Genomic DNA, 21280 nt, shown 5'->3' with positions numbered 1-21280 from the left:
AAGCGTCTGCCTGCAATGCGGGAGACCTGGGTTCGATCCCTGGGTTGGGAAGATCCCCTGGAGAAGGAAATGGCAACCCACTCTGGTATTCTTGCCTGGAGAATCCCATGGACTGAGGAGCCTGGTGGGCTATGGTCCACAGGGTCTCAAAGAGTTGGATACGACTGAGCGACTTCACTTTCACTTTTCTACTCCTTGGAAGAAAAGCTATGACAAACCTAGACAGCATATTAAAAAGCAAAGACATCACTTTGCCAACTAAGGTCTGCTTAGTCAAAGCTATGGCTTTTCCAGTAGTCATGTACAGGTGTGAGAGTTGGACCATAAAGAAGGCTGAGTGCTGAAGAATCAAAGCTTTTGAATGGTGGTGCTGGAGAAGACTCTTGAGAGTCCCTTGGAAAACAAGGAGATCATACCAGTCAATCCTGAAGGAGATCAACCCTGAAGATTTATTGGAAGGACTGATGCTGAAGCTAAAGCTCCACTACTTTGGCCACCTGATGTGAACAGTCAATTCACTGGAAAAGACCCTGATGCCACTGAGGGCAGGAGGAGAAGTGGGTAACAGAGGATGAGATGGCTAGATGGCATCACTGACTCAATGGACACGATTTTGAGCAAACTCTGGGAGACAGTGAAAGATAGGGAAGCCTGGTGTGCTGCATTCCATGGGGTCACAGAGTTGAATTAGTTACTAAATGGTAAGTTTAAAAACGAGAGATTGTGTCACTTTAGATTTAAGAGCTGTGAAGAAATCTGGACAAACTGCTCTGGAGACAGAAGACTTTGGAATCAGGCAATTAGAGAAGCAGCTATGCAGACCACCTTACATCAAGTCCTTTTGTAGACATAAGAGAGAGAGCTATTGAGCTGGAAAGTCTAGAAAGCTATAGGAATACTTTCATCCACTTCTCCAACAAGGAATCTTCTGCTACTATCCAAGAAAAATCTATTTCATTGTTTTTTTTAACTGAAGTGCAGTTGCTGTGCAATATTATATAAGTTACAGGTATACAATATAGTGATTCATGATTTTTTAAAAGGCATTGAAACATATATAATATCATATATGAAATGAGTCACCAGTCCAGGTTCAATGCACGATACTGGATGCTTGGGGCTGGTGCACTGGGACGACCCAGAGGGATGGTATGGGGAGGGAGGAGGGAGAAGGGTTCAGGATGGGGAACACATGTATACCTGTGGCGGATTCATTTTGATATATGGCAAAACCAATACAATATTGTAAATTTAAAAAATAAAATAAAATAATAAAAAAATAAAGGCTATGTTTCATTGATAGGTATTATAAAATACTGGTTATATAACCTGTGTTTTACAATATATCCTTGTAGTTAAGTTTATACCCAATATTTTGTACCTCTTAATCCTCCACCCCTACACTGTCCTTTTCCTCTTTCCTCTCCCATGTAACTACTAGTTTCTTCTCTATACCTGTGTTTGCCGCTTTTTTGTTACATTCATTAGTTTGTTGTATTTTTTAGATTTCACATAAAAGTGATATCATACAGCATTTACCTTTCTGTATCTGATTTATTTCACTTAGTATAAAGTCCTCAAAGTCCATCCATCTTGCTGCAAATGGTACATTTTCATTCTTTTTTTATGGATGAGTAGTATTCCATTGTATATATGTACCACATCTTACCACATCTTCTTTATCCATTCATCTGTTGATGGATGCGTAGATTGCTTCCATATCTTGGCACTTGTAAATAACATTGTTATGAACATTGGCATGTATCTTCTTGAATTACTGGTTTTGGGGTTTTTTTGGATATTGCATAGTAAAGGAAACCATTGATAAAATGAAAAGACAACTTACTGAATGGGAGGAAATATTTGCAAATGATATGACTGATAAGGAGTTAAAATCAACATATATAAATAGTTCATACAACTCAATATAAAAAAAAAACTGATTAAAAAATGGGCAGAAGAACTGAATAGACATTTTGCCAAAGAGGAAAGGCAGATGGCCAACAGGGACATGAAAAGATGATCAACATCCCTAATCAGAGAAATGCAAATCAACCACAATGAGATACTACCTCACACCTCTCAGGATGGCTGTCATCAAAAGGAATACAGGTAACAAATTCTGGAGACGGTATGGAGAACAAAGAACTCTTATACACTCCTGGGGGAAATAAAATTGATACAGTCACTGTGGAAAACATTATGGAAGAAAACAAAATAGAACTACTATAGAGACCAAAGGAATGAGTTGCTTTTGCAGGGGGCTGCCCAGGTGGTGCTAGTGGTAAAGAGCCTGCCTGCCAGTGCGGGGAGTAAAAGAGGTCCCTGGGTTGGGAAGATGCCCTGGAGGAGGACATGGTAACCCATTCCAGTATTCCTGCTGGAGAAGCCCATGGACAGAGGAGCCTGGTGGGCTATAATCTGTGGGGTCTCAAAGAGTTGGACAAGACTGAAGCAACTTAGCATGACATAGCTGCTGCTGCTAAGTCGCTTAAGTCATGTCCAACTCTTTGTGATTCCATGAATTATAGCCTGCCAGGCTCCTCTGTCCATGGGATTCTGCAGGCAAGAATACTGGAGTGAGTTGCCATTTCCTTCTCCAGGGGATCTTCCCAAACCAGGGATCGAACCTGAGTCTTTTAGTCTCCTGCACTGGCAGGTGGGTTCTTTACCGCTAGCACCACCTGGGAAGCATGACCCAGTATTTCTCTAAATTTTGAGTTACAATAAAGAATTCACTTTGCCTTCCTAGGAGGGTTCCTGGATACTGTGGTGAGCTGTAAACTTGAGAAAAAAAGATTAACTCTCAGTCTCACAGATTATTGAAGGCATATGAGAAAGCTGAGCACCGAAGAAATTGATGCTTTTGAACTGTGGTGTTGGAGAAGACTCTTGAGAGTCCCTTGGACTGCAAGGAGATCCAACCAGTCCATCCTAAAGGAGATCAGCCATGGGATTTCTTTGGAAGGAGTGATGCTAAGGCTGAAACTCCAGTACTTTGGCCACCTCATGTGAAGAGTTGACTCATTGGAAAAGACTCTGATGCTGGGAGGGATTGGGGGCAGGAGAAGAAGGGGACGACAGAGGATGAGATGGTTGGATGGCATCACTGACTCGATGGACGTGAGTCTGAGTGAACTCCGGGAGTTGGTGATGGACAGGGAAGCCTAGTGTGCTGCAATTCATGGGGTCGCAAAGAGTTGGACACGACTGAGCAACTGAACTGAACTGATGAGACATTGAGAAAAATTTGTAATGCATGACAGTGTAATTTAGGGATTAGTTGCCCTGACTCAAATCCCAACTTTACCACTGACAAGCTGAGAAATCTCAAGGAAGTTCCTTAACCTCTCTGTGTCACAATTATCTTGTCTGTAAATTGAAATTATTAAGATATATATATAGATATATACCTCACAGAGCCGTTGTGAGGATTTGCTGATTTAATATTTTAAAGTATACAGAATTGTGCCTGCTACATAAGCACACATTTCCTATATATAAGGATTTCTTAAAATGAAAATGATGAGCATCTCAACAGTAAACCAAGGAAAGATGTGAATAGAAAATTCACAAAAAGAAAAAAAAAAGCAATAAGCATCTTTAAATGTTTAATCTCACCAGTAATCAAAGAAAGGCAAAATAATATAATAAGATGCATTAATTCCCTTTCACACTGAGCGAGATGAGAAGACTGACCATAGCTTTGGCAAAGATGTGAGGAAGTAGACATCTTAATACTGTGCTGGAGGTAGGGTATACACTGCAATTGTCTCGGAGGAGAGCAAGTAATTTAGATCATGACAGACACTGTTGATTGCTTACCCAGCTCTTCTCCACCTTCCTTTCTCCCTACTAGCAGTGCTCATCTCCTGAGAGAAAAGCCAAAACTGCCGGATGCTGTTTCCCCAGCCTAGGTCCCCATCCAGGTCTAGTCAATGAGATATAAGAGGAGACCTGGGTGGGGAGGGAGAGCTGCTGGTGGACTCTGGAGGTATTTTTCTCCCTGATAAAGAAAGACATGTGAACTTTCAGCATCAAACTCTCAGAAATTAATAGAATGAATATACAGAAATGTAGAAGGATTTGGTAGATCTGAAAAGCACCATGAACCAATTCAACATAATCAAGATTTAAACAATTTTCACACAATAGTGGGATACAAATTATCCTAAAAATCTTAATTTATCTACTTAAAAATAATTGCAATATATAGTGGAACTGTATGTAAATTTGTTCTGTATTTTCCAAGTTTCCTGTAAATGTGCTATCATACTTTCATAATTTAAAAAGTAAAAAAGAAAGAGGAAAAAAAGACACGTGAAAACTCATAGTTCACCCTCTTCCCTTTCATTTTAAAATTTACTTTTTTAAATTGAAGTATAATTGATTTACAATGTTGTGCCAATCTCTGTCATACAGCACAGTAACTCAGTTACACACATTATAGGCATTCTTCGCCCTCTTTCCTTTCTGCTTTGGAAGTTACGACATGAGGACCTCACACCTGGAGCTGATGTCATTTTCTTGCTATTCTGAGGAAAAGAGGACAGAGAAGCCTACCCAGAACCTTGATATTACTGATTGTTCATCTAACCCTAAAACAGTAGCCCAAGTGTTAGAGCTAACATCGTCCCGGTGGCTCAGTTGGTAAAAATCTGCCAACAGTGTGGGAGACCCAGGTTCAAGCCCTGAGTCGGGAAGATCCCTTGGAGAAGGAAATGGCAACTCATTCCAGTATTCTTGCCTGGAAAATTTCATGGACAGAGAAGACTGGCAGGCTACAGTCCTAGGGTTGCAAGAATTGGACATGACTTAGTGACTAAAACACCACCACCACCATTTCAGAGTACATAATGACATAGAAAAATGTTTGCTATTTATTACAAAAAGATCAAAGTGATCAAGAAATGTGTAGTGCTGTGATTCCTGTTGATGCATTTATTCAACAAAAAGATAAGCATAATAATAGTAATGATAATACCAAGCATTTATTAAACTATTGGATTGATTAAATCCATTATAAATTGAGAGGCTTCAGTTACTACCTTTCTTGGTGATGACAGTCTCCGATGGTGCTGTTTCCGATTTCTGCTGGGAAATCGTGTCCATCAAGTCAGCACTGTGAGCACTGGCGGGCATGTCAGTAGGAAGACTGACAGGCCCTGAATTGGGACTACTGCTCACAGTCCCATCTGCAAAGAGAATCTGAAGAAAAAGCCAAAGGGGAGCATTCTAAGAAACGAGGAAGAACCTGGTTAACAGCACTGTGTGTCAAACTGCAATAGGTTAAAAATAACTCAGTGAAGTGCAACTTGCTGACTTGCAGATCCAGTAGTATAAAGCATGTTATGATTTAGAGATCTGGAGCTCAGAGACCACAGAGCCAATAACACTATAATACAAAACAATGATATTACTTTGTTTTCCATTTACTTTCTGTTTTATTTTCATTTCATGTATTTCATCAGTTTGACTTTACGATTTTCCATTCTTCACCCTTCCTCTCTGTAATTGGGAAATGATTCACCCTATTTCAATTTTTCTAATGACTACATTTACAACTTCATCACATTCAGACACTTAGCTTCTGTCAATATCTGTCTAGTAGGTATACCATCTAAGGTAGTGTTTTTCTTCCCATGATAACATTCGTTGTCATTTTTAAAGCATCATTCATTTTTCAAATGAGTTGTTTCTCTCCCCTGTCATGGCACTATGACCCACCTCCAGCTTGTTTGTATTTTACTTTGCGGCAGGAAAGAGAAATTTAATATATTCCTTTACCTGTGTGGATCCATCCAGCATGTATTTGACAACAGTGCCTTGACTGGTGATAACTCTCGATGCTTCCTGCCCCAGCGGCGGCATCACCGTTTTATAGAACTCATAGTGCTTCACCTTCTGGGGGTAGGTCTGTCGGACCATGATATCCCAAGTGGGTTCCTCATCCACAATACACTGATCTTAAAAAGAGAAGAAAAAGGGCTTACTGTGAACTGGGCAATGCTGTGTGGCTGGAATTTCATCTTCTGAATGTTTTTCATTATTTTGTTTCTATCTGGATACTTAGGACAGTTTTCAGGTCATGACAGATGGCCCAAATATGGGTTATTTGCTGCCTTTAAAAAAACTATTTTCTTATGGCTGTGCTGGCCTTCTTTGCAGCTTTGGCTTTCTCCAGCTGAGGTCCGTGGGCTTCTTGGTGCGGTGGCCTCTCTTGCGGCAGACCGCGGGCTCTAGGTGTGGAGGCTCGGTAGTGTGATGCACAGGGTTAGCTGCTCCATGGCATCCTGGTTTTCTCAGACCAGGAACCTGTGTCCTCTGCACTGGCAGGCAGATTCTTAGCGACTGGACCACCAGAGAAGTCCCTTTTTGCTGCCTTTCTTACTGTCATATGTAGTAAATAAGGCCATGTACTTAACAGGTACTTTCTTCATGTACTAGCCATTCTCTCTACTGATGTTCAGGACATTTCAGGACAAAATTAGGAAGGGAGCAGGTATGTTGTTTTAGATATTGCCTTTTCTTCCTGTTGGTATTTTCCTCTCATCCTCTTCTTTTCTCTCTCTTCCAGGGATGCACAATGCTCCCTGGCAGTTCCCCAAGTCGCCTGGAGCCCCAGGAGAAATCATTCACTCAGGCCCGTTTTTTTTAAATCACTAACCATCTTTCAAAATTAACACAATCCTCTCATCTCTAACCAAGTCCAGATTTTTCTCATGGTTCTACTCTTAACTGGCAATCAAGGAGAAAAGCACCTAATCAATCCCTCCAAAGGAAAGTACTATTATTGAGAATTTCTGGCACACAGCACCTACTCAGGTTTTGCTAATTGAATAATTTCCTCTTCTCCATTTAAAAAGTCATTTACTAACATGAAATCCAATGTCTATCAGTGATGGAGTACATTAAAAAATCACAGTCTCTTCATTTAATTACATGTTATCTACATTTTAAAATAAAGCTATTTGATACATGTGTATCATCTTGGATATCCAAAATAGAGATTGAATAAAAAGACTATTTGCAGAAAAATATTTACAATATAATTTGTGTAAATTTTGCATCACTCACATTATTTATTATTATAAAGGCATACATATAGCATATTTGTACAAACCTACTTGCACAAAAATCTAAATCTTGTTTACTATAGGAGAAAGAAAAGGAAGAGAACATAGTGGGAAATTTGGGGTTACAACTATGCAATTTTAAAAAGTATTTTTATTAAAGTATCACAGAAAACAATCTTTATTTTGTCTGGCTGTCACATGAGTATGTTCTATTATCTATTATATTTTTCTGTATTAAAATAAAATGCTATTGGTTCTGGAGGAAGAATAAAGTGGTTTACTAATACGAAATGATGGCATTTCAAGGACTATGTAGAGCTAGTGGGAAAATATTTTTGAAGGAGCATCCTTCATGGTACCCTTCAAGTCAAGGAAGGAATAATAAAAAACTAATAAACATCTGTTCATATATTTCTACATGTTAAATGTTTTGATATGTATTTTGTTCAGCCTACCTCAACAATGCTTTAAGGCAGACACTTTCATTTTCCAGAGTTTTCAGATGAATTAATGGAGGGAAACTTCTTTAAGGTCACAGCTAGTAAGAGCTAAGATCTGAAAGAAAGTCTCTGTGCTCAGCCTTTCCTTTATACTGCAAACCAGCCACTGCTACCACAACTAAAATCAAGCAAACGAAAACCTAACACTGCAGTAATAGTCTCCAGATCAGAAAGTATTTTATCATTTAATATTTATAACAATCTTGTTTAGTAGATAATGTTATTTTATAAATGAAGAAATTCAGGGTGGCGGGTTATAACTTGTTCAAGGTCACCCTGGAAAGAACTCGAGTTTCTAGGCTCTTCCTTCTTACACTATGTCACCTTCTTTCCCTTACCCTACTGCTACTACTCACTTCAGTCGTGTCCGACTCTGTGCGACCCCATAGATGGCAGCCCACCAGGCTCCCTGCCCCTGGGATTCTCCAGGCAAGAACACTGGAGTGGGTTGCCATTTCCTTCTCCAATGCATGAAAGTGGAAAGTGAAAGTGAAGTCACTCAGTTGTGTCTGACTCTTTGCAACCCCATGCCTACCAGGCTCCTCCGTCCATGGGATTTTCCAGGCAAGAGTACTGGAGTGGGGTGCCATTGCCTTCTCCATTCCCTTGCCCTAGGCTGATCCTATGAAGACAGTGCTACTTTGATGTTTATGTTGTCATTATGTTCAGACTTGAATTAGAATATACATAATACATGGGCTTCCCAGGTGGCACTAGTGGTAAAGAACCTGCTTGCCAATGCAGGAGATGCAAGAGATGTGGGTTCAGTCCCTGGGCCAGGAAGATCCCCTAGTGGAGGGCATGGCCACCCACTCTGGTATTCTTGCTTGGAGAATTCTATGGACAGAGGAACCTGGAGGGCTACAGTCCATAGGGTAACAAAGAGTCAGACCCGACTGAAGTGACTTAGCACGCAATACATGGAACATTTTAGAAAGATTATGTGTGCCAGGCAGAGTTATTATTAATTACATTGTCCACTCTAACACAAAGATGAAAACATCAGACTAGGAAATGAAACTAACAGAAAAGACAGGTAAAACAAGTATTAAGCTGTGGTTTGATAACAGAATCAAGAAAACAAGCAGCAAACAATTATGTCTCTGAACTTGAAAACAATATCCCTCAGTACATTCATAGCATGTTTGACTTTGGAAGACCCTCCAGGACCTTCAGTCTTAGTAACACACACAGTCGATCCCATCATGGAAAACACGGACCACTAGGAATTCTCAGAAATAGAAACAAAGGTCCAGAGTCTATTTTTAATAATTCAGAAAGCCTAATGAAAAGTAAAACCGAGACATAATAGCTACAATATTGTTTCTTCTTATTTGGCTGGCAAGTGAATATACCATTCAATTGTTTTTCAATTAGCATACTCTTTATCTTTGATGGATACACTTTTCAAATATGGAATACATAAGGGAATTACAGGGGGGTGCTTCCCAAGTGGTTCAGTGGTGAAGAATCCTCATGCCAATGCAGGAGACACAAGTTTCATCCCTAGGTCGGAAAGATCCCCTACAGTAGAAAATGGCAACCTGCTCCAGAATTCTTACCTGGAGAACCCCATGGACAGAGGAGCCTGGTGGGCTACAGTTCATGGGGATGCAAAGAGTTGGACTTGACTGAGTGACTGAGTGCATGCACACATACACACACACATGAATTATATAAAGAAGGTATTTGGTTGTGAAAAAAATGTGAATCACTGATACAATGTAACATTTATCAAGTGGGGAACTATGGCCCTGAGGCGGTAAGCTCTTATAAGGGCTATATAATTAATTAGAACCCGAATCCCAGCTCAGCAGCTTGCTTTGTTGCCTCTCCTAATTCTACTGCAATAGTGGGTCTCCATTTAAATGATATTCAAATCAAATCACCACTATGGATGTCCTCCCTGCATTGGATTAGTTAAAGAAGTCCTATTGTACTTATTCATCTTAATAAGGTGCCATAAACTCGATAAAAAGTATGGGCTTCCCAGGCGGCGCTAGTGATAAAGAACCCACCTGCCAATGCAGGAGATGCAAGAGACACAGGATCCATCCCTGAGTTGGGAAGAACCCCTGGAGGAGGGTACAGAAACCCACTCCAGAGTTCTTGCCTGGAGAATCCCATGGGCAGAGAAGCTTGGCGGGCTGCAGTCCATGGGGTCGCAAGAGGTCAGACACAACTGAAGCAACTTAGCGTGCACACGCCCTCTAAAAGTATATGCTGCTCCCTGGAAGCAAGACCGGTTTTCCTCATCTATTTAACCTGCACTTATCTCTGTCTACTCTGTGCTCACTGTCCTTTGCTTTGATTAGATCAGCAACGTTCTGTACATGTGGCCCTTTGTAGAGGCAAGAGCACAGAGACACATTGTAGTTATGAAGAGCATTAGCTTTGCCAGCACTGGACCAGGAATGGCATTTTATCTCTGCCACTTAGGAACTGAGTGACACGGGGAAAGACACCGAATCTTCTGCTGTCTCCATTTATTTTGTGAAGTGAAACTATTAGGACTTAGAGTACAGTAGTTGTATTCTGTCATGTATGTTAAGTACTTAGATAGTGTCTGGCCCAGAGTAAGTGCTCACAAATGGTGGTTACTATTAGCCCATTATTCATTATCAACAAACATATCTAACTGGCAGGAAAGTACACAGTTGCAATGGTGATTCAAGTGTTTTCTATGTAACTTCCCTCCTCCCCTGCCTCCTCATCCCCCTGGCCAGCACTCACCTGGGGACTCTTGCCCAGTGAAGGTCACTTGGAGCCCATTGGGGCAAGACACATTCAGGTTTTGGAAGATGGGAGCACGAGGACTCTCTTGTAAAACAGGCTCTGGTTCTTCTGCTTCCTGTAAATCATTCAACATGTGAATAATTTCCTATCATTTTCTAAATGAGTTATTGATTTATTATGACTAAACAAGGACTTGCTGAATACTTAGAATATGACTTTCACAGGACTATAGGGCCCTGCAAGGGAGCCTAATAAGGATGTCTCTCTACTGTGCAACTGATATTTTTCTTGTAGCATAACACACAGACATGTGAAACAGCTAAATACTAGTACCAAATGGTTGGCATCTTTCCTCAGAAAAGGGAGATATCAAAGTTAGTAAGACTGATTAGGAAAGGATGATAAAGAAGTTGGGACTTGAACTAGGCCTTTAAAGATGCCTCATATAGGCATATAGGTGTAAGGGCTGACCAAGATCCCCAGCACCTTCTGTTTGATTCTCACAGTTTGGATGCTAGAGACATAATAGCTAGAGCTATTAGGATATACATCTTTTTTTTTTTTTTCCTATAGTGAGCATGCATTGCTTTTGTAGTAAGTAAAAACAATAAAAGAAAATAAAGACAATAAAAAGGACTATAAGTTTTAATGAGGGCTTGGGTGTGTCTACTTAACAAATTGTAAATGATTTTATGCTAACTGTGCCTGAATTCCTTGTTTGGTTATGTGTACTCTAGGATAAAAGTTATTTGTTATCTCCAACAATAATCATTTCAGTTTTTCCAATTGACTTTCTTAGTGGCTTACCACCAAAATCATTCCAACGGATCCCCCAGGATTGAATCTTTAATTTACTCTCTGTGGTCTTCTATTACTGATCATTTAGGTGGTTCTGCCTTTGTTACTAGCAGAGAATAAAATCTGAATTGTCAACTAAAAATCAATAACAAACACAGCAAAATTAAGAGGAAAACGCTTATGAACTCTGTAAAATGGACAGTATTGTTCAAAGACACAGACACGCCATGACAAATCTGTCATTACATTCAGAACCATTATCCCCTATTCCTTCATTATAGTTAATTAAAAAAAAATGTTGGGTAGACCAATTGGTTGGCCACCAAATTGCTTTCAGCTAAGTTGATGAATTACCTGGGACTATTCCCAACACTTCAACATTTTCACTTAACGAGGAGCGTCTGAGCTGGAGAAAACTCATCCAGTAAAGCTGTGTAAATATGGTGTAGAGGCTCAGTAACATTCAAACCCCATAACTTTCAACTTTTGTTTATTCATTTTTATTGACTTACAGCTGTGTTGCAGTGTTATGTTACAATATTATGTTATATAGCCAAGTGATTGAGTTACACACATATATATTCTTTTCTCACATTCTTTTCTATTATGGTTTATCACAGTATGTGGAATACAGTTCCCCGTGCTACACAGTAGGACCTTGTTATTTACCCTTTCTATATATACTAGTTTGCATCTGCTAATTCCAAACTCCCAATCCAACCCTCTCCCACCCACTCTCCCTTGGCAACCACCAGCTTATTCTCAACGTTCCTGACTCAATTTCTGTTTCATACATAGGTTCCTTTGTGTCGTATTTTAGATTCCACATGTAAGTGATATCATATGATATTTGTCTTTCTCTTTTGACTTCACTTACCATGATAATCCTTAGTTGCATTCACATTGCTGCAAACGGCATTATTTTGTTCTTTTTTTTTTTTGGCTAAGTATTATTTCACTGTAGGTATATATGTGTGTGTGTGTGTGTATATATGTGTGTATGTATATATATATATATATATATATATATATATATATTGGCTCAGATGGTAAAGCATCTGCCTGCAATGCAGGAAACCTGGGTTTGATCCCTGGGTCAGGAAGATCCCCTGGAGGAGGGCATGGCACCTCACTCCAGTACTCTTGCCTGGAAAATTCCATGGATGGAGGAGCCTGGTAGGCTACAGTCCATGGAATTGCAAAGAGTTAGACATGACTGAGCAACTTCACTTTCACTTTCATACATACAAATATATACATATGTAGATGTGATATATATAGTAGTATAGTAATATTTCACTACACACACACACATCTTCTTTATTCATTCATCTGTCAATGGACATTTAGAGTGTTTCCAAGTCTTAGCTATTGTGAATAGTGCTGCTATAAACACAGGAGTGCATGTGTTTTTGAATTATAGTTTTGTCTGGATATATGCCCAGGAGGGATTGTTGGGTCATCTGCTAGTTCTAGTTTTAGTTTTTTGAGAAACCTCCACAGTGTTCTCCATAGTGACTGCACTAATTTACATTCCCACCAATAGTGTAGAGGTATCCACACCCTCATCAGTATTTGTTATTTATAGACTTTTTTTTGATGGCTGTTCTGACTACGGAGAGGTGGTAACCTCATTGTAGTTTTGATTTGCATTTCACTAATAATTAGTGATGCTGACTGTCTTTTCATGTGCCTATTGGCCATCTGTGTTTCTTCTTTGGAGAAATGTCTCTTTAGGTCTCCTGCCCATTTTTCAATTAGATTGCTTGCTTTTTCTTGTCGAGTTGTAGGAGCTCTTTGTGTGTTTTGGAAATTAAGCCCTTGTCAGTTGCATCACTTGCAAATATTTTCTCTAAGTAGTCTTTTCATTTTGTTTATGGTTTCCTTTGCTGTGAAAAAGCTTTTAAGTTTGATCAGGTCCTATTTGCTTTCATTTTTTATTTCTATTGTCGTGGGAGACTGACCTAAGAAAACATTGATATGATTTACATCAGAGAATGTTTTGCCTATGTTTACTTCTAAGAGTTTTATGCTATCTTGTTTTATGTTTAAGTCTTTAAGCCATTTCGAGTTTATTTTTCTGTATGGGGAGAACATGTGTTCTAGCTTCATTGATTTACATGTGGCTGTCCCACTCGCCCAGCATCACTTGTTGAAGAGACTGTCATTTTCCCACTGTATATTCTGGCCTCCTTTGTCAAAGATGAATTGACCACAGGTGTGTGAGCTTATTTCTGGGCTCTCTATTCTTTTTTTTTTTAAACTTTACAATATTTTACTGATTTTGTCATATATCAGCATGAATCTGCCACAGGTGTACAAGTGTTCCCCATCCTGAACCCTCCTTCCTCCTCCCTCCCTGTACCATCCCTCTGGATCGTCCCAGTGCACCAGCTCCAAGCATCCAGTATCGTGCATCTCTATTCTGTTTCACTGATCCATATGTCTGTTTTGTGCCAATACTATCCTGTTTTGATCACTGTAGCTTTGTAGTATTGTCTGAAGTCTGGGACGGTTATGCCTCCTGCTTTGTTCTTTTTCTTCAGGATTGGTTTGGCAATTCTGGGTCTTTTATAGCTTTAGGATAAAATTTTAGGATTTTAGGATTATTTGTTCTAGTTCTGTGAGAAAGGTCATGGGTAATTTGATAGGAATCACATTAAATCTTGGATTGCTTTGGGTAGTATGGCCATTTTACCAATAGTAATTCTTCCAATCCAAGAGCATGGGATATTTTTCTATTTCTTTGAGTCCTCTTTACTTTCCTAATCTTTCACAGTTCTTAGCATATAAACCGGAGAAGGCAATGGCACCCCACTCCAGTACTCTTGCCTGGAAAATCCCATGGACGGAGGAGCCTGGTAGGCTGCAGTCCATGGGGTCGCTAGGAGTCGGACACAACAGAGACTTCACTTTCACTTTTCACTTTCATGTGTTGGAGAAGGAAATGGCAACCCACTCCGGTGTTCTTGCCTGGAGAATCCCAGGGACTGGGGAGCCTGGTGAGATGCCGTCTATGGGGTCGCACAGAGTCAGACACGACTGAAGCGACTTAGCAACAGCAGCATATAAACTGTTTACCTCCTTAATGAGCAAACCCTAGAATTTTCAAAAGTCCGGGCTAAAAATTCCAGGACCCCAACCACTTTTTAGCACATTTTTTTCTCTAATAAGTTGAGAATCTGTACATTGTAAAAACTGTACAACTATACCAGTAAAACCAAGAGAGTCAAGATTTGATCAGTAGTTTCCTTCTTGTTCTTCATTTAGAAACTCTTTCAATCTATATACTTCTATTGGGAAATATTTAGAGTCAAAGAACTCATGAGTATATGTGTATATGGGCCCACATGCCTGTTTGCAGGTAGAGGGTAGACCACTCTTTAACTTGAAGTGGATTGTCCTTTAGTCTTGCTGAATTCCAAACACATCAATTGCCCAGTTGCTCAGTCATGTCCAACTCTTTGCGGTCCCATGGACTGTAGCCCACCAGGCTTCTCTGTCCATGGGATTTTCCAGGCAAGAGTACTTGAGTGGGTTGCCATTCCCTTCTCCAGGGGATCTTCCTGACCCAGGGATCGAATCCAGGTTTCCTGCATTTCAGGCAGACGCTTTACCCTCTGAGCCACCAGGGAAGCCCTTTAGTATTCAGGATTGTCCTTTAGTCTTGCTGAATTCCAAGCACATCAATTGCCCAGTTGCTCAGTCATGTCCAACTCTGTGTGGCCCCATGGACTGTAGCCCGCCAGGGTCCTCTGTCCATGGAATTTTCCAGGCAAGAATACTGGATTGGGTTGCCATTCCCTACTTCAGAGGATCTTCCTGACCCAGGGATCGATCCCATGTCTCTTGCACCTCCTGCATTGGCAGGCAGGTTCTTTACCACTAGCACCACCTGGTAAGCTAAAGCTCATCAATATCTAAGTCCAAATCTACCAAATAGAAGTGTTTCCACTATTTAGTTAAAGATCCTCCTCTTCCAATTGTTGTTTATCTCAATGGAACTAAATGAAGTATTAAAAATAAGGAATGGTAGGAACTTTATAATCCTAAAGCAAAGAACCTCCAAGATCCAATGTGGGGAAATGGTTGAATTAGTTATTCTAAGTTTGGAATGAGTGACCTGAGACAGTTTGTAGATGACTGACAACATGTCTCCCAGTGTGGGAATTCAACTCCTGTGTGCAGGCCTCTTTTGTCCATTTAAAATAGAAAGTACAAGGAGTGTTAATCTGAACAGTGAAATATATGCACTGTGAGAACACTATTGGCATAAATCATGATCTTAAAAAAGTTAATGCTGAGTCAGAAGCAGAATCTGGGAATCCATGGCAAGGTCCACTTACCTTTTTCTCTTCTTCTTTTGGGTGCTCCTCTTCTTTAAGAGATTCTTTGGGTTTTTCTTTGCCTTTTGTTTTCCCTTTTCCTTTGCCTTGAGGAATACTCACTATAACAGGAATTACTGTTGGAGTATGTACTGATGGGATATTCAACATAGATTCCAAGTTAGGATCCTTATCCTCTATAATAAGAGAAAGAGGAAAAAAGCAAGCAAATTAGACATTTATATTTGATATGTTTGTTAAATAAAATTTACATCTCAAATATTTATACAATTTGACAATTTTTACCTTGCTAGTAGCATTTATCAGTTGTATAGGTTTCAGGGGGTAATGTAGTTGATTTGAAGATCAAAATCGTAGTTTAAAAATTTGAGGCCCTTAATACTTTGACACATTTGATTGAGTCATTATTTCACACGTTCTTCCATCCCCATCTAGATTGTAAACTCCTAATGATAGGGCAGTAACCATCTCTTCATTTATTTGACAAATATTTATTGATAGATTCTTATATGTAAACGTGTGGAGCAGTGAACAATAAAGGGAAAAACAGACCTTAGGAACATAATAAGTGATACAAACAAGGAAATTTAGAAAAGAATAATTTCTAGCTGACATGATAAAATAAGTTTTCTTGCAGAAGACTGATTTTATTCTGGATTTTAATGCAGAATTGTGAAAGGAGAGGCAATCCATGGAGGAATTGTGTCAGAAACTTCTGAGCCTCCCTTACGTCTTGAGTTATATTTCCTGGGCTCCTGAGTAACACCCCCACCTGGATATCATCTTACCTCTCTGGTCACTTTTCCTCAGTCTCCTTTACTAACTCTTCCTGTTGTTGAAAGTTGGTAGTCCCAGGTTTTCACTCCTCTTCTCATCACACAACAGATATTCTCAATCCTGGTTGCCCATAATAATTATTTACAGAATTTAAAAAAATTCTCAGACTCCCACCTTGACCTACTGAGTTAGACTCTCTGGGGAGGAGGCCCAGGCATTTATAGTTGTGAAACACCACATGTGATGGTGATAAGTCAGGGCTGACAACCTTTATTATCTGTATTAGAGCTGAGTATCTTGCTCACTACTGGGGCTCCAGCTGTCATCTACATGCTAATACCTCCAAAGTTTACATATCTAGCTCCAGATCTGTATTTCCAACTGCTTTTAGATATCACCCCTCTGCTTGTGGTACTGGAGATATTTCAAAATCAATAAGCCTCTATTCTTCCAAGCAGATAACCCTCCTTCCTATGTTCTCAACCTCAGTCAATGTCATGATCAATTATGTACTTTGTTTCTCAAGTTAGACATTGAGATCATTTGCATTTTCTCTTTTTGACTCACCCACACATCCAGCCGTTCACAGAGCCCTTAGATATTGCTCTCATATCATGCCTCTCATATCCATTCCTACCACCTTAATTCAAATTCTTATTCTCTTGCTTTTTTTGGTAGCAGTTTCCTAATACCACTGCCTCGGTGTATTTCCAAACTATCACTATAATTATGTTAAATAAAATCTTTCATATCATTTTCCTTTTCTTACTTAAAAACCTCCAGTGCTCACTAATCTTAAAGGACACCCAATGCTCATCCATTTCCACTCTAGTCACACTCAACTTCTCATCTTTCTATAAAGAGGCCATGCTTCTACACAGCTGTATATTTATACCAATGGTTCTTACTGTCCAGAATTTCCTTTCCTTGTTCCTTTGGATAGTTCCTACTCAGCTATAAAGTCCTATCTCAGGTGCTATATGCCTTCTCTCTCAAGTATTTTTTGGCTGTCCCCAGTACTAGGTTTATATATAATTTTTAGCACTTATGCAGTTATCTAAGTATTTATGGTTTCTCTTCCCATTAGACAAGTTCTCTGAGTAGATGTAACCAGATGCCTGACTCATAGGAAGTATGGAATATCAGCAGTGAATGGCACCTAGTTGGACGCAGCTGGAAACTCCTCCCTCTCATCCCCATCCTTTTACTCAATCAGCAAATATTTGCTGAGTACCTATTACTATGCACCACGAATTGGGTAACCAGTGATGAAAGACACAACAGGAACTTGAAATGGCAATTCAGATCAAGAGAGCCTCAGGTGTTCACTGTTGCATGTTAAGCCTGTGTTAGCAAAAGCACAGAGCACTGTGGGAACCTAGAAGAAGGGCATTTGATACTAAACATTTCATACAAGCTGTACTTTATATGGTCATCCTTCAACTCCACAGGGGTTGGTTCCAGGACACCCTCATGGGTTGCCAAAATTCCGTGGATGCTCAAGTCCCATATAAAATGGTATAGTATTTATTTGCATAGAGAGGTGTAAGAGCAGGAGGCTGGGGTCTTTCACACTGTCCATTTCAACACCCAATCCTCTTGGTATGTGAAGGAATCTGCTGCCTGTGAGCCTGAGCACAGGCTGTTGAAGTGTTGATATTCTTTCCCTTTAATTGAAAAATCATCTACATTTGGCAGTGTTTAAGGCCATTTTGGGGTTTCCCTGGTAGCTCAGCTGGTAAAGAATCCACCTGCAATGCAGGGGACCCTGATTTGATCCACGGGTTGGGAAGATCCCATGGAGAAGGGATAGGCTACCCACTCCAGTATTCTTGGGCTAATAACAATATAAAAACTTACTGGATACATCCCATCCAGAATATTCCTAACCTTTGGGTTTCCCTGATGGCTCAGACAGTAAAGAATCTGCCTGCCATGCGGGAGACCTGGGTTTTATCCCTGGGTAGGGAAGATCCCCTGGGGGAGGGCATGGCAATCCACTCCAGTATTCTTGCCTGGAGAATCCCACGGACAGAGGAGTCTGGCAGACTATTGTCCATGGGGGTTGCAAAGAGTCAGACACAACTGAGTGACTAAGCACGTGGATATTTTCCCATATACTTTAAATCATTTAAAGATTACTTACAATACTTAATACAATGTAAATGCTGTGTACAAAATTATTATACTGTATCATTTAGAGAAAAATGACAAGGGAAAAAAGTATGTTTATGTTCAGTATAGTCACAACTATGCAACCATCATAGGCTTAACTGTATGGTACACATCAACAATGTAACCTTTTCTTTCAACAGTTACAGATTGCTTTTATTTAATGATGCAAAAAATATTAAAATACAAGTATATATAGAAAATATAATTATAGAGAAACTATTTATTCATTCTCTCTCTTCCTCTCTCTCTCACACACACATACACACAGTGCTAACACTCCCCATAACCCTGGTTCTTCTCTCGATTCCCTTGGATGATGATGATGATGACTATGATGATGATCGCTATATCATGTCTATGGTACCAATGTGGTGAGTTGATGAGGTGTGTGGCCCTGTTGGTAAGTGGTGAGGCATCAGGCTGAGTTAAGCCTTATGACAGGATGTCAGAAGGTATTCAGTCCAGATAACTGAGTTCCAGTTGCAGACACTGACACTTTGGAGGAGGCTCAGTAACACTAATGTCAGGATCTCTGGAGGTTGAAGGCTGAGGATCTTCAAGTGTTGAAGGTCTAGGCTTCACAACTGCAGATGCTTTAGTTAGAATCATTGCTAGAGGAAGCTGTTTATTCCTTCTCTATGTATCATCAAACAAGTCTTGCAGTGGTTGTAGGTATGCTGTTATACCTTGGGTGACACAGAGGCTTCAGTCCAAAAAAGGATTGTATTTGTGGATCACATCCTTTAACACTTGCACCTATTGAAAAGTCAATGCCATTTTTTCAAGTGTTCAAATTGATGGCTCTGCTTCCTTTAAATTTTCTGCATCATCACAGATCTGCAGAAGACTTCAGCAGATCTTTGAGTTCCTTGTTGCTAAGGATTCTTTTATCTTCTTCTATACATTCTTCGACATCATTCTAGACCAATGTCAGAGGAGGCACCCCCCCCCATCTTCCCTTCAACATTTGAGATATTCAGATATTTGAGATATTTGATGATTTCTACATCAATAGTGGGGGAGTTGTTGAGACCATCAACCACCTCATTCCATAATGGCTTCAAACATGCACTGATTGTCTCAGGCTTCAGGGTACCTACAGACTCTGCAATAAACACAGTTCAAACCCCAACTGTGGAGCTCTTCCGTAAATCCATGATGCTGCAGTCCAGGTTAGCACCAAGGACAGCATGAATCTCCCCCAAGGTAAGGTGGATGTAAGTTGTCTTAATGTCCTTGATGATGCCTTGATTGAGTGGCTGTAATGGCAACCACTCCAGTACTCTTGCCTGGAAAATCCCATGGATGGAGGAGCCTGGTAGGCTACAGTCCATGGGGTCACAAAGAGTTGGACATGACTGAGCAACTTCACTTTCACACTTTCTTTCAGCAATGATGCAGCACTAGGAGGCAGGAACATCACTTCCACTTTCTTGTCAATGAGGCAGAGAAATTCAGTTGGTTGGGAGCATTGCCAATTAAGAGGAACCCCTTGAATGGCAGCCCCTTCTCTTCGAGGTATTTCTTCGCTTCAAGAATGAAGCCTTGGAGGGACCACTCCAAGAACAAGACTTCTGTCCCCCAAACTTTCCTGTTGTGCGGCCAGAGCACAGGCAGACAATTTTTGTTCTTGTTCTTCTGGCCCAGGAGTTGTTTGCTTATGGACTAGGCTTGATCATGTTACCTGCTGTATGGCCGCATAGCCCCAGAGTAAGGTGAACTTTCTAGGCCTTGAACCCCAGGGTTTACCTGGCACTGTTACAGATGTAGATACGATTGGGCATCTTCTTCCAGAATAAGCCTGTTTTGTCACAACTGAAGGCTTGCTCTGGAAAGTGAACTTTCTCTTCTGTGAGTTTCTCGAGGTCTTCTGGAAACACCAATGCTGTTTTGGCATCGGCTGATGTTGATTGTTCCATGACCTTTAAGTTTTTTGAGGGACCTTTAACACTCTACTACCTAAGCAGCCATCTCTTAAGACCCTTAAGCCCCTTCCTCTTGATCTCCTCACCTCCCCACAGCACTGCTCACAGAGGCTATGTGCTCTTTCATCCATAATTTCGCTACCCCCAGGGACATGCTTCACGCCATGGCCCTTAGCTACACACAAAATGCTTTCTGTCTTTGCAAGCACTTTGGCATGAACCAGAGAGACCATTTTTGCCATTGTAGGGGCAGATCTAACACTTCTATGAATTTCAGCTTCTTTCTGCATTACTGTGAGAATGTTGCATTTGTTCTTAGTGACCTTACAGCCCACTTCAGCAAGGCACTTGTCACTTTTTAAAAGATCTATCTTGAAAAAGAAGAAGGGAACTGGAGGAATCAACCCACCTGACTTCAGGCTCTATTACAGAACCACAGTTATCAAGACAGTATGGTACTGGCACAAAGACAGAAATATAGATCAATGGAACAAAATAGAAAGCCCAGAGATAAATCCATGCACATATGGACACCTTATTTTTGACAAAGGAGGCAGGAATATACAATGGATTAAAGACAATCTCTTTAACAAGTGGTGCTGGGAAAACTGGTCAACCACTTGTAAAACAATGAAACTAGAACACTTTCTAACACCATACACAAAAATAAACTCAAAATGGATTAAAGATCTAAATAAGACCAGAAACTATAAAACTCCTAGAGGAGAACATAGGCAAAACACTCTCCGACATACATCACAGCAGGATCCTCTATGACCCACCTCCCAGAATATTGGAAATAAAAGCAAAAATAAACAAATGGGACCTAATTAAACTTAAAAGCTTCTGCACAACAAAGGAAACTATTAGCAAGGTGAAAAGGCAGCCTTCAGAATGGGAGAAAATAATAGCAAATGAAGCAACTGACAAACAACTAATCTCAAAAA

At 40.2% G+C, this 21280-nt stretch overlaps 1 protein-coding gene across 1 annotated transcript in view; it reads right to left on the bottom strand.

Annotated features, from left to right (window-relative positions):
• SPAG17 (sperm associated antigen 17) overlaps positions 1-21280 on the bottom strand; it is a 245270-nt gene that overhangs the window by 69839 nt on the left and 154151 nt on the right. Inside the window, exons 25-28 of the mRNA XM_010830710.1 lie at positions 15457-15632; positions 10310-10427; positions 5788-5966; positions 5049-5208 (exon numbers count right to left, since the gene is read on the bottom strand). Coding sequence (XP_010829012.1) covers positions 5049-5208; positions 5788-5966; positions 10310-10427; positions 15457-15632 — 633 coding nt within the window. The remainder of the gene's footprint in view (positions 1-5048; positions 5209-5787; positions 5967-10309; positions 10428-15456; positions 15633-21280) is intronic.

Source organism: Bison bison, unplaced genomic scaffold (genome assembly GCF_000754665.1).
Source record: "Bison bison bison isolate TAMUID 2011002044 unplaced genomic scaffold, Bison_UMD1.0 scf7180017864519, whole genome shotgun sequence".
Classification (NCBI taxonomy): Eukaryota; Metazoa; Chordata; class Mammalia; order Artiodactyla; family Bovidae; genus Bison; species Bison bison.
This window is presented reverse-complemented; position numbering and strand designations above follow the sequence as displayed.